Source organism: Schistocerca serialis, chromosome 4 (assembly GCF_023864345.2).
Source record: "Schistocerca serialis cubense isolate TAMUIC-IGC-003099 chromosome 4, iqSchSeri2.2, whole genome shotgun sequence".
In the NCBI taxonomy this organism is placed as follows: Eukaryota; Metazoa; Arthropoda; class Insecta; order Orthoptera; family Acrididae; genus Schistocerca; species Schistocerca serialis.
The window spans coordinates 120,159,167-120,172,838 of record NC_064641.1 but is presented as its reverse complement, the minus strand read 5'-3'; the positions used below and the strand labels follow the sequence as shown (position 1 = coordinate 120,172,838).

The 13,672-nt window shown below is 37.8% G+C and overlaps 1 protein-coding gene across 1 annotated transcript in view; it reads left to right on the top strand.

Annotated features, from left to right (window-relative positions):
• LOC126473928 (U3 small nucleolar RNA-associated protein 6 homolog) overlaps positions 1-13,672 on the top strand; it is a 128,643-nt gene that overhangs the window by 58,975 nt on the left and 55,996 nt on the right. Inside the window, exons 5-7 of the mRNA XM_050101286.1 lie at positions 3,370-3,552; positions 5,666-5,802; positions 10,551-10,790. Coding sequence (XP_049957243.1) covers positions 3,370-3,552; positions 5,666-5,802; positions 10,551-10,790 — 560 coding nt within the window. The remainder of the gene's footprint in view (positions 1-3,369; positions 3,553-5,665; positions 5,803-10,550; positions 10,791-13,672) is intronic.

The following is a 13,672-nucleotide window of genomic DNA, read 5'->3' as shown; positions in this document are numbered from 1 at the left end:
GGACCACATTTCACAAACCTACAGTCTCTTTCTGTACTGTTTACTGTGTGCAAATACTTTCAGTAAAGGCTTCCTAACACTCAAATTGATTTTTAGTATTAACATGCTTCTCCTTTTCACAGAATATTTTCCTGCATTGTTGCTATTTTGATGCCCAAATTAGAAAACTGATGTACTCTTTTTTTGTGCCTCATTTCCTTGCCTGCTTCCCTCAGCATTACCCAATTTAAATAGACTATGCTCCTTTAGTCTTGGTTTAATTTTCATGATAGTCGTCTCAGAACTCTTTTCAAGACACTATCCATACTATTCAACTGATCCTCCTCCTCCTAGTCCTTTGCTGTCTCTGGCAGAATTGCAGTGCTATTAGCAAACCTTGTAAGCTTTTATTTCAGCTCATTGAACTTTTATTCCCTTTCCAAATTTCTTCTTAGTTTGATATACTTTTTTCTGAATATAAATATTGAGTGATGTGGGGTGTAGGCCTCTAACTTCTGACAGTCTGTTCTCAACTGCTGCTTCCTTTTCATGTTCTTTTAACTCCTAGACCTGGAGTCTGGTTTTTGTAGAAGTTGCAGATAACTTTTTACTCTCTTAAATTCATCTCTGATAACTTGGAATTTCAACAGTGTCAAGAACATTTCCTAAATCTACAGATTCTATAAATAGGGAAACCATCTTTCAAAAAATCCTAAGCTGTGCACAACTTCTCTATCATACGTAATGAAGAAAATCATAGTAGTTTACTACAAATATTAATTTCTAAACAATCAAAATTTAGTTTGAAAATTGTCAACACAAAAATAAAAAAGGAAGTCTTTTCCTTTCAATTCACATTTGTAATGTGCAGACTTTCCATTTAAACATGAAATGATTTTTTAAATTAACATTTACAGACAGTGTAATAAGTTCAGTTCAAAGTTGACATAAAAAAGAGAAATTAAAAGTCTTGAAGAAAATGTTGAACAGTAACATTATCATTGTTTTGTATTTTTGAGTGCGTATTTCATGTTACTCTTTGTTGCATTCAGTAGTCCTTTACTGTCCGCTCCCCCCCCCCCCCCCCCTCCCTCCCCCACCCACTACCGAGAAAATTGAAAAACTCATCACAACTGTAAGAAAAGTCCACTTTTATTTGAAGTTCTCTTTTCACTAAGGCCATGGACATCAGATTTCTTTCTTTTGACCACTGGTTCTTAATCGTACTGAAAATTCTTTCAGCAATTAAGTTAATGGTGGGACTTGAAAATATGTGTGATATAAGCCTAAGCAGTTCAGAATGAGGGATATTAATTGTGGTCTACTGCTTAAAGAAATGTACCCAGATCTGGTCTTCTGCTTTACTTCTATCCTGTCCAGCATATGCATTCTGGAAATCGGAGAATGCATCGTATAACTGATCTTAATCCAAGTTGACATTAAATTTGTTGATAATCTTTAAAACAAACTGCCATTGCAGACATTAATCTTCTTGTTCTTTAAGCAAAAACTTGCAAGTAAATTGAACACATTGTTCTCAGAGAAGTGATAGTTTTGCGACAGACAATTAATGTATTGTGAATAGAAAGGTTGTGCATCATTTTCAAAACCCAGCCTATGTGATTTTGGTATTCCTGCCAAGATTTCATGACTTTTCTTTCCTAAGATTTTGTCTTGTTTCCTACTCTCCAGCTTACTCTTGGGGTCCCTTATTATTCTGTCCAACACGACAGAAGTAACTGTGCTGTTTCCCAGTTTCCTTACAGCAGTTTCAAACTGGAGAGAAATACGCTGCATCGTGCTCCCCGCTTGGTGTCACAAATTGCCAAATCAATCTAACAGTTCTCCTCACCCTTTGAAATGAAACGGGACTTGATGTCAGGCCAGCAGCGCACAACTCCGTCAACTGCAGGAAGTAGCAAGAGCCATCTTGTACAGAAGTACTGCAATATTTCCTTAAACTCTGTCTCCACAGACTCTGAAAATTCTCTCTGTGACTGAATATTTGATGCAAAGGAACCAAATTCGCTGAAGGAATTGGCACATAGAGTCTCTACATCACAATGAAATGTTTTAAGAAAACGTGTACAGTATTATTCATGATTGGCAGTTTCAGTTACCTTTCAGAATGGGTTGATTTTCATTTTTCAGTAAGACAGAAACTTAATTATTTTTGCCATAGTTCACTGGAGCATGTAAGCACTGTTCGCACTTGGCTTGATTCAGGTGCAAGCAATTAGATTGTATAATGTTGTTTATTACATGCAGAATGGCTTTGTGTGTTTCTTTGGAGTCTTCATAAAAATCTGCAATCTCTAACTACCCTGTGGTTAACATCAAATTACTGAACTGCATAAGGGAGTTTTCTTCTTCTTCATCGGTTTGAAGTATCTGAGGACACAAAAAAAAAAAAAAAAAAAAAAAAAAAAAAAGCTTTATGAAGCGTGCCTGTGACTGCATCTTGATTGTATGGGCCAATAACATTTTCTGAGGTAGCTGTTCTTCCACACAAGATTTTAGATGCAATATTACTGTCTGGAAACAGCAAATGATGCATTTCATTTGGCAAGCTAATGACTTGTAGTTAAGGCCGTGTTTTACGCTGTGACAGGCAGATGTGACTTTAGCACTTATTGTGGCATCTTCTTCAGATGTGTGCTTCTTCATAAAGGAAGTTGTAATTGTTTTCTTTTTATGACACTGCTGTTTTATGCCAGAATGTATTTTTGTGTCTTCTGGTGAGCCACTACATCTTTTATTCCTTCAAATTTTATTGAAAATGTGGCGGGGCAAATCACACACTTTCTTTTGAACTAATTTTCTTTCTTCCGTCATGTGAAAAAAAACTTTTTCTTCTAACCAATCTTTGTTGAAAGTAATATATCTTTGTAACTTTCTTCTTCAGAACAGACGAACTTGACAAACCCTTTCATTAGAGGAAGGACGTATCATCTTTTCCAAACACCAGTATTTTCTAATTTTAAAATGTTCATGCTTGATGTGAAATGCGCCCGCAACTTAACTTACGGGTAATCTTTATTTTAACAGACAAAGGTGTATTTTGAATCGTGTATAGTGATTGAAGGGGGAAATTCTTACATCATTCTTTCTATTTGAGGAAATGCACCTTTTATTCTTTCTCTTCGTTCGCATGATTAACAAATTTAACAGAGGGTGGGATAAAAGTGTCTCCAGAGTCCTTTTACCCGAGATCTTTGACAGTACTTTAAATTTTGGGACCATCCCACTGAAAACTGGACGGGTGGCAACACTATCTATAATATAAATGTGGGATTTGTCTTTCTGTATTCCATAATAATGCAGTTATTTGTGATTAAGCTACTTCAAAACTTTGTTTTATAATGTGTATATTACCTTTATCTTTTGTAGGCATTTCATTTGGAACTTGCTTATGTTAAAAAATTGCGAGCTGAGCTGGACCAGAAAAAAGAAAAGGAAGCATCGGCAGCTGCCACAGATGCTCCTTCAACTGTGAGTGGAGATGCGCAGAGTGCAGCAGACACCTCCAAAATATCCACAACACAGCAGTTCCAAGATGAGGCAATTGATGAGGTGATTTCAAAATTTGGCTAAATGTTTTTGAAGCACTACACAATTTATACAGCATAGGCAAAATTATTACTGGCCCAGAAAATATTTACAATAAGACTGAAACAGGAGTGACCCATGTCTACGAACATCACAGAAGATGCTGGGAATGGCCACCATTGATGTCGATGTAGTGCTGTGCTCGATTTATCAAACTTTGTTCTGCTGTCGCTCTTCTAGTAAGTGAGGATTATTCGAGTACACCTGATTCTTCAATTTTCCCCATAGGTGAACATCAGAGGGAGCGAGACCAGGCTATCGAGATGGCCAGGAGATTGTCCCGTCTCTGCTGATTGTTCTCTTGTGACCGAACACTTATGCACTCCCCACAAGGTTGTCAAGGCAGTGTGAGCTTTTCCCATCTTGCTGAAAATATCTATACAGTTCATCATCTTCTGTGAATTGATCTGCATAGGTATTAAACAGTTCCTGGGCGTACTGGTTAGCATTAACAGTTTGATGGAGAAATAGATTTAAGATGGGGACACCAGACATTGCTTACCAAACATCAGTATTGATATTATGCAGTGGCCCTCCATAGTAGTGATGGGGATTTTCTGATATGTAATGGGACATGTTCTGTGAGCCCCTGACAGGCTGGGCCAAGTCTTATCTGAAGAAATGAGAAACTTATGATCCAGAAGTTCTGATTCCATTTCCCTCAGAAACCACAAGGGCAGAACTCAACACATGAAAGTTCTTTTGGATGCATTAAAAAAGAAAAGAAAAGAAAAACCACGTTTAGAGCAGTAAATCTATAAGTATACAGATGCAGATCCTTCTTGATAATGTTTGAACAAGATGATCGCTTTAATTCCCACCTGCACGATAAATGGCATTGAAATTTTATTTGACTTTGTTACAGGCTTTTCTTCACTTGAGCATTGTTTTCTGGTGTTCAAACTCATTTCACATAGTTGTGGTTTTAATTTGCTACACAGCTAGTTTTATGCCATTTAGCCACGAAGTTTTGCATTGTGATTTTTTTGGAGGTTTTCACAAAACACATTGTGTCTTAACTTTTTCACAGGCAAGTTTATCATGAATTTGCTTTGCGTAGCACTTAAAAGAGAATATGTGGTATTTTTTTTTTCTTTATTATGGTCACTAAAACCATTTTCTCCTGTCACTCACTCAAACATAATGACACAGGCACGATCTTGAGACAGAGTATGCAGGAATGTATTTCAGAGACATGTGACAGCAACCAGTCAACCAGTTGGTTTATCAAAATCATGTTTTCCAGCATTTTCTGTGAAGGCAGTTCTCTTTTCAATAATAAGGGTCAGTTCTTCATTAGTCTCACAAATACTTTCCAGCCCAATTTTAGTTTTCTCATCCTGTAGAAATAATCTGTGAATTCTGTAGATTATATGATATAGGTTTTCTCACACAATTGGTTAATAAATGTAAACTAGAAAAAGTCACTCATTGGACCATAAAGTTTTCCAAGTGTGTATCACATCATAGTGTAAGAAAGTATACTGGAGAAACCAGTGTTTTGGCCGTGGTTACTGTAGCCTCCTCTTGGGTCACAAGTAGACCCAAAAGAAGGCCACTGTAAATGTGGCGGAAACATTGGTTTCCCCAGTGTAGTTTTTTTACATTATGACGTGGTACCATACTCGGGATAAATTTCAATCATCAGTTGCAAGTACATTTTAGAGTTTAGCAGATGTCTATATCTCTTTCGTAGAAGGATAATGCCATGGTATTTTCAGAAATTTGCGTATTGTATGTGTCTGACAATTGTCAGACTGTGTTTAAAATAATCACATACAATATGCAAATTTCTGCCCATACTGTGGCATTATCCTTCTATGAAGAAGATATTGATATCTGATAAACTAAGCTTCTGAAGATGGTAAATTAATTTGTTGAAACCAGTAAAACATACTAAAATTTACTTGCAACTGATGACTAAAATTTATCCTGAAAAATAATACTACAGTTGCTGAAAATTACAGCCATTAGTAAAATTTTACAGAAGATTACTACTTCTTCTCAGATTTATTTCCCAACCCTTATAGTTACTTTATTTTGAGTGCCAATTGAAACTCATTTTCTCTCCTTCCAGGTTCTTGATGGACGACTTGCAGAGGTCATCTACGAATCTGCAGTAAAGAAAGTGAATGAAGTTTCTTTCATTATTGGTCTCCTAGCTGTGGCAAAAGAATTTGACTTCACAAATAGACTTCAGATGAAAATCATCAAGTATGTATGATGGACCATCTCTCAATGGTGTGTCACTTAGAAGTCAATTGCTAAAGTGGAAAAGAATGGTCATAGCATCTTATGAAAACAAATATACGCGCGCACACACACACACACACACACACACACACACACACACACAGAGTGAGTAACCAACTGAACATATACTTTTAAAGAATTTGGTAAAACTAGAAGGAATTAAAAGGCTTTCTACTTCCCAGTTGTATATGCACCATTTTCTACACCACCATCTTCTTCTTCATCATCATCATCATCCTTCAATAATCGATATGTACTCGGATTGTGGTTCATGACTCAGAAATTGGTTAATTTGAAATTTCATCCTGTGGAACATTTCTGAGTGTCAACAGATGAATGGGACAAGTAAAATTTTCTCACCAGGATGCAAAATGTGAACCAGAATTAAAATTATCTCATTGCTGGTCTTCAGCTCTGAGAAATCTGTGAATCCATGATTTATTATGTATTCAGAAGAATTCCACTTATATCAAAAACTAGAACTCAACAACTCTGATTTGTATGAAGGCTTCAATTATGCCTTTGATTACAAGCGTGATCCGAAGTTAATCAGGTACATCTCATTTTAACAAACTTCAAACTACCAAAGCAAAAAACAAGAGTCTTCATACATCAGTATTTACATTATTAATCTTCCTTGATGTAATGGTTCTTTGCCGCCTCTGATCACTCCGCATGTCATGACATCAATCATCGGTTAACATTCCTGGGACGGCACAAAAGACCGGCAGAATATATGTCAACTTCTGTACAGGTTTTGCAGATAAGCAAATGAACAGATCTACTGCTAATAAAGTTTGTTCATTTATATCCAGAAATGGCACAAGATTTCACCTTCAGTCAACGAAATGATTTATTTTCAAAGTATTTTGGCCACAATACATTTATGAAATGTTGTACCCTCACAATTTCTATACCACAGACTACAACAAGCAAACTCTATATTTAAATAAGACTTTATGATGATCAAGTTCAGTATGTAGTAAGTCTTGTATTAGGACTTGTATACCATGAAAATATGATGATTCAAAGTACCCGGGAAAGTAAAAGTTTCCAAAAAATGCCATTTTTGGAAGAATTTGCCAAAATAACATGTTGGGAAATGGTATATCAATAGTTAAAACTGCTACTATACCTCTGAATGAAAGGATTGGATGGGAATAAAAAACTCTTCAGTAGTTCTAGACAGATTATGTAGACGTGAGAACTTAGTTTTAAATCAACTTGGGGAAGGCATGGAGGCAAACAGCTTAGAAATACAATATTTGAGAACTTTCGTAAAGTGTATTCAAACTTGTAAGATCTACTACTCAGGTTTGTTGAGTGTCTCTGATACTCTCGCATACACTAAACGAAGACGTTCTTTAAATGTTACATCTTACCTGTCTCCTGTATTAATTTTACATGTTAAGAATCCCAGAGCAATATTCAATGTTAGTCAAGCAGTGGTTTTGTAAGGTACCGCTTTTGCTGGTGTGTTAAATTTCGTTAAGCCTAGTTTACACGACGACAATAGGTTGCAGGCAACTGCACTACCAGCCACTGTGCATGCGCGCCGTGCATTTGCGCAACTCGTTGGTGAAACTAAAAACTTTCGGCGTGTTCCAACATTGGCGACACTAGTTGCATGAGTTTTGAGCTTATGTGTGTTTGTAGAGTGTAGACAAACTGTAATATGAAGTGGGTAATAGAGAATAATGTTCGCTTTGTGGATGTCTATACTTTGCATAGGTGTTTGTGGGATTTCAGTGATGCTGATTAAAAAAATAAACAACATATTGCTGCCGCTGAGACCATCATATGCGATCATAACATAGATGGTTTGACAGTATCTGAGCTGCAGGGCAAAATTTATTGAGTTAGGCACATATATACAACTGAATTAAGAAAAATACTAGCAAGTGTAATTCTAGCTGTGGCAATGCTCTCGTCTACAAGACTAAAATCCCATCGTTCGAGCTGGCCAACTCTTTGTTAAGGAATATTGTTGACAGGAGGGAAGGCTATACAAATTCAAGAAGCTGCATTCTTTATTGAATATTCATCTATTTAAAATGTCGCTGCAGTGCTCCCCATTCACATATGTTAGAATTTTGAAATATTGTCACTGTACATATCTATCTTCAAGAGAGTAGTTTGCAAACCTTTCTCTTCTTCATACGGCCTGCTTTGAATAATTATTGTTGCTAATGTTAACAGTTATTACTGTTAATGTTAATAATTATTGGTGTTAATGAAAAAGCGTCATCACCAACTAAAACTGTTTCTTATAGCATGCTGAGTGTCCTCTATTGTAATGCACACAATATGGTATGTAATTTCAGTTCTGGTGACAGTGCTTCATGCATTACAGTACCTTTATTCCTCATATCACAACTAACTCTGTTTCAAAGAAACATGAACAGTTCTGGTGACATTCTAAGATAATTAAAAGAAATTCTTGGCTCTTCCGTTATAAATTATTTCAGCAAGATGCTAAGCAATGGAGCTGACGTCTTTTCTTCATCTAGTCACGAATCGAAACACGTTTATTTTTTTCCTATGCAGTGATTACACACAACAAGCTTTAATTCCCATCACAACTCGTGAGACGTGCCGCTGCCAAAAGTTTCATTTCAGACATGACTCAGGGACCCACAAAACAATAAAACAGAAGTGTATACTGGTGTTGCTGTGTCTACAGTCATACATGAAACCACTTGTGTGCAACTCATTCCACGCAACGAGTGGCGCAACCAAATGTCGGCGTGTAAACTAGGCTTTAGGATGTGTGCTAGTGACTGCTTTTACAATTTTTATGTAGTCATTCTGCTTTGCATTGCTCTGCTAGCATACCTTTAGATATTTTCAGTTGTAACGGCTTGATTGCCAATAATGGAGCTTTCCATATTTTTACGTATAATGCGCTACATCTAAATACAGGGTGGGGTTTTAATGCTTTATGATATTTATTACATTAAACTTTCATTTGACATATCATTTATGACTGTAAATTTAATATAATAAATATTATAAATCGTTAAAACGCCGATATTCATTTATAAACACCCTGTACTTTAAGACTAAAGATGACCTACCTGGAGTTTCCATTGTTTGACATTTTTACCATTTTTATTATTAGATTGCAAAGCCAGACTAAAAAAAATTCTTAGTTTATAAAGCCGAACTGACTTTTGAAATCCCCGACACCCTTGTTTGATTGTAGGTCATTTTAAAGCTCCCGTTGACATCTATTTCTTCCAGTACTATCTTACACTTTAAATGGTTTATTTATTGAGACATCAAGAGGTTGCAGTTGTGAAGTAAGTCCTCCCCTAATAACAGCAAGCTCTTTATTGTACTATCTCAGTTTCTCTTTCATGGAATTTTTCAAGTGACTACTAAACTGATCTAGCATAACAAGAAAGTTCTTCTTCAATAAAGCACCATTCCTTCTCTCTCTCATCCTTTTTAATCCATAATTTCATAACAGCCTTGTCCCTCCAACCCTTGTCACTTATGTGAACATCAATTGTTGAAGCTTTGACATTGTTTTGCATTTGGAAATGATTATTGGATTAAGTTTAGTATCGTCAACACATCACGAAAGGACAGCAGTGAAGTGCATTTTATCATGCCCATTTGTTTTTATAGTTACAGTTTTAGCACCTTTTATGGCAACAGTTCTGTTATTCGGCATAACAGATGTCAGAGGAGTTTCGTCCATATTCTCGATGTGGTTTAGTTCCATACTGGTTTTCTTCCAGTACTGAATAATAAAGCAATGGAATAATGTTATTTTCTCTTCATACTCTTGTGGCATTTTCTGAGATATTTTGGTTTTACGTAGCATGCTATGTCCATGGCACTTCATGAACCTGTAGTACCAACCAACCTCACCTTTAAAGGCTGTTAAGTTCCACTGTAGCTCTTGTTTATGAAACTGTATCTGAATCATTTTTGTGTGAATTCCAGTGCGATTTTGACAGTGTCCTTGAAGCCATTTCAGTGTGTCATCTTTTATTTTTGGCCATGTTGCATTCATTGCTCTATTCGCACAGTTAGGGTCTTCCTTATTTTTGTCACTACTTCTTCACTATCCCGGCAAGTGCAAATGGTTTTTTCTGTTGGTGGAGGGCCAAAATGCTACTCAGTGCCTTGTTTCCATGTTCTCTGCATATGCTATTATTTTCAGTTTATAGCTCACATCCATGAATACCTTTTATTTTTCCCATTATGAAACTAGTTACTAACAAAAATATTGTGATGTTACTGGTAACACAAATTACTTTCAGTTCAGGTTCACTGGCACCGTAGATTGCAATGACACATCATAGGCTAGAGTGTTCTGGGTTTGTGATGGTGGGGCAGGAGGGAGACAGTGTTAGCAAGCTTGTGAATCCCTACAGCTGATGTTTGTTGTATCAGTGTTCTGTTGCTGCCAGTTGAATCCAGTGTTGCCAGAGGGAGAAAGGTTTCCCCCAGCATTGAATATATGATCATTTTTAGGACTTTTGGGAATATTTATGTAATTAAGATTTCTATTTTTACTATAGGTCTTTTTGTTGTTTATGTTGACTTAATATTGTTAGCAGTATAGTAAACTTAGTTGTATTTGTTAGTGGCCATTTAGTTTGTTAAACTTTATTTTAGAAACAGACAAATCGATTGTCTTCATTTGTTGACTACATTGCCAAAATGCTCAAATTTTATACGATATTGTTTTGCAGTGACATGCTGACACGTTACCCAAATGACGAACTCACTTGGGATGCCATGGCCCGCCGAGAATTGCAGGGGCTGCCGTATTCGACAGACGATGCCTCGAGCACTGAGCGCGAGCGCTCCGCACCGGAGCAGGACGCCCCTGATGATGGCGCCACAGAAACGCGGGATGAGCATGCTGGCAACAAGAAACTTCTGGAGTCTAAAGGTCTAAGTGGGAAACTCTGCTTGAAGGAAAGAATAAGGTGCTAGTTCATTTTCAGTATGCTTTTTATTTCTTGTGTTGCGTAATGTATGTGTCAATTTAATTACGTCTGTTGTTTAATAGGGTCTCTTTCTTAGAGTTTATCCCACCTTATGGGCTCCGCTGTTTTCATGACTTTGAAAATTTGTTTTATTTCTAACTTTGGGGCTGCATGCTCTTCCAGTTGCCAGAGTCACTGGTTAACCTCAGGAAGGGAAGTCGTGTGCATCATCTTTTTGTGAATCGAGTAAACTTGTTCCGATCGTAATTGCACTTTAACTGTTTGTATAAAGTTTTTTCCGTGGTCCACATTGGGGACCAGCCCAGCATTAATCTAAATGAATGAGGCAAATCACTAAAAAGCATCAGGCTAGCCAGTGTACGAGACCAGTGATCATTAATATGCCTCATGGATTTCATCCAGGTCTGCTTGCTATCGTGCAGTACAAGCAGGTCGCATTTGTGGTTAGTCTACAGACTTCAAATTTTCTGACTGGTGTTTATGCTCATCTACCCAAAGGATTGCCTCAGGGCTGAGCATTTTTGACTAACAAGTGTTCTACGAGGGTGGTTTGTAAAGTTCTTGGAATCAGCATGAGAGGTCAGTGCCAGCACAAGAAGTTGTTCACGTGATATTCATTGGACTGTTGCCTGTAAACATGTGCCGCATCAGTGCTCTTGGAAGAGAGCTGCGGTGGTGACTTGGCTCTGTTGTTGTTCTCGTTTAGTGATTAGCAAAGAGGGAAAAAATCGAGATTGAGCAGTGATTAAGTGCTTCGTAAAGAAAGGTACGAAAACAAAGGACATTCATGCCGATTTTCAGAATACACGGGGAACTCTCCTCCTTCATATTCAACTGTTGCCAAGAGGTCAAATGAATTTAAATTTGGTCAGGAGAGCTTAGATGATGATCTGCGCAGTAGTCGGCCAAGATGTATCACTACTCCAGAAATCATTGCAAAAGTGCACAAAATGGTCACGAGGATCGCCGATTGAAAGTGCGTGAAATTGCTCACTCTTGCCATTTATCATCTGAAAGGGTATGTCGCATTTTAACTGAAGGACTAAAAATGAAAAAATTATCTGCAAGATGGGTGCCATGACTCTTGACGCATGCCCACACACGTGCCGTTGCCATAGCAAAATTACACAAACTAAGGTATGAATTGTTGCTACATCCGCCTTCCACCTGATATGGCTCTGTCAGACTTTCATCTCTTTCCAAAACTGGAAATTTTTCTTTTTGGACATAGATTCACTTCAGACGAAGTGGTAGCCGGAGTTGACAACTATTTTGCAGGCCTGGAGGAAACTCATTTTCATGATTACACTCCATGGAAATGAGGGCCCTTGTATGGTTGTTAGACTTGGTAAGTACTATACTCACATAAACACATGAATTGTATTTTTAAGATGGTTTTGGATGAAAAGAGTTTCTTTGGTCTTGTTGGAATACTCTGTAGATGTCAGATGACCCACTATTTTCTTAGTTCAGTGATGAAAGGTCAACATCCTTTGTGATATAGGTTCTTGTAAGAAGTGTTTGAGTAACTTCATTGTAGTACAATAAAATGTTTCTGCTTGTAGAATTGCATTCATTCCATAAAGGAACAATGGAAGCCAAGTGAAATGCAAAATGCACTACTCCATGTAGCTGTAGCATGGGATTGTGTGGCATTCTTCAGCATATGACATAACCTTTTTATGTTTCCATTATCCTGCAGGTATTATGCAGTAGTTTAGTCAGTTTCCAGCCACAGATCTACGCCAAGGCTCAGAACATACTAGATGCTAACTGTGTTCACTAATCTATTACTTGCGACATTCCAACCTTGCTAATCCAGGTATTTTTGAAAACACTGTTTCTACTGTCCTTGCTTCAATATTTCAAAGGGGTGGATTGATTTGATTTGATTTTAACAGGAGAGCTAAAACAGCTTAGGTCTAACCCGCCACTGCCCGCACCGAAACTAGGTTTATTGTGCGGCATCGCTCCCTGTATATGTAGTAAAGCCAGCCAGTGCCCTTAAATAGTGCAAGGAGTCCCTCTACCAGTTTTTTTGTTAGATACAATTTCTTCAGGTCTAGTTGTCCCGAAGATTCTGTATCTTTTACTCTCCAATGCCATGCATTCAAAGATTAGGTGTGATGTAGTTTCTTTACCCTCATCACAGATCCTACATTTAGGATCCTCTTCCATTATACCCATTGTGTGTAGATGTTTTTTGAAATTCCCATGGCCGGTCATCAGTCCAGTCATGGGTTTGATCTCTTTCCTGTTCAATCTCAGGATTACAGAGCTTCTTTTAAAACATGGCTTGGGCATCATTACCTTACCATGTTTTTGTTTATGGACCTTGGTCCAATATCCTACATGTTGTTTCCTCAGCCAGTTCCGTAGTTCTAATCTGATCATAGCCTTGGTGATTGTCAAGACAGGTTCCGGTCCAATAAATGGAGTTGTTGCCCCCATCATAGCCAATCTATCGGCTTGTTCATTGCCACATATCCCTGAGTGGTCAGGGACCCACACTAGGTACACCCTATTGCTTCCCCCTAGCTCCACCAGAGCCCTGTGGCAATCTGCAACAATCTTAGATCTTGTTGCAGGAGCTGCCAATTATTTCAGGGCTGTCTGAATAGATGTAGATGCTACAATCATTGTAGCACCTACTCATATTCTCGTCCACACATGCCCTGATTGCAGTAATTTCGGCTTGGAATACAGAGGCCAGTTTCCCTAGAGAGATGCTGCTCTCCAGTCTTGGCTGAACCCCGTACAACCCTGCCCCAACGCCTTGATCTGTTTTCGACCCAACGGTGAACCACACGATGTCCTCCGTATGGTGTCAAACTGTTTTCTTCCACTGCTCCCTACTTCCA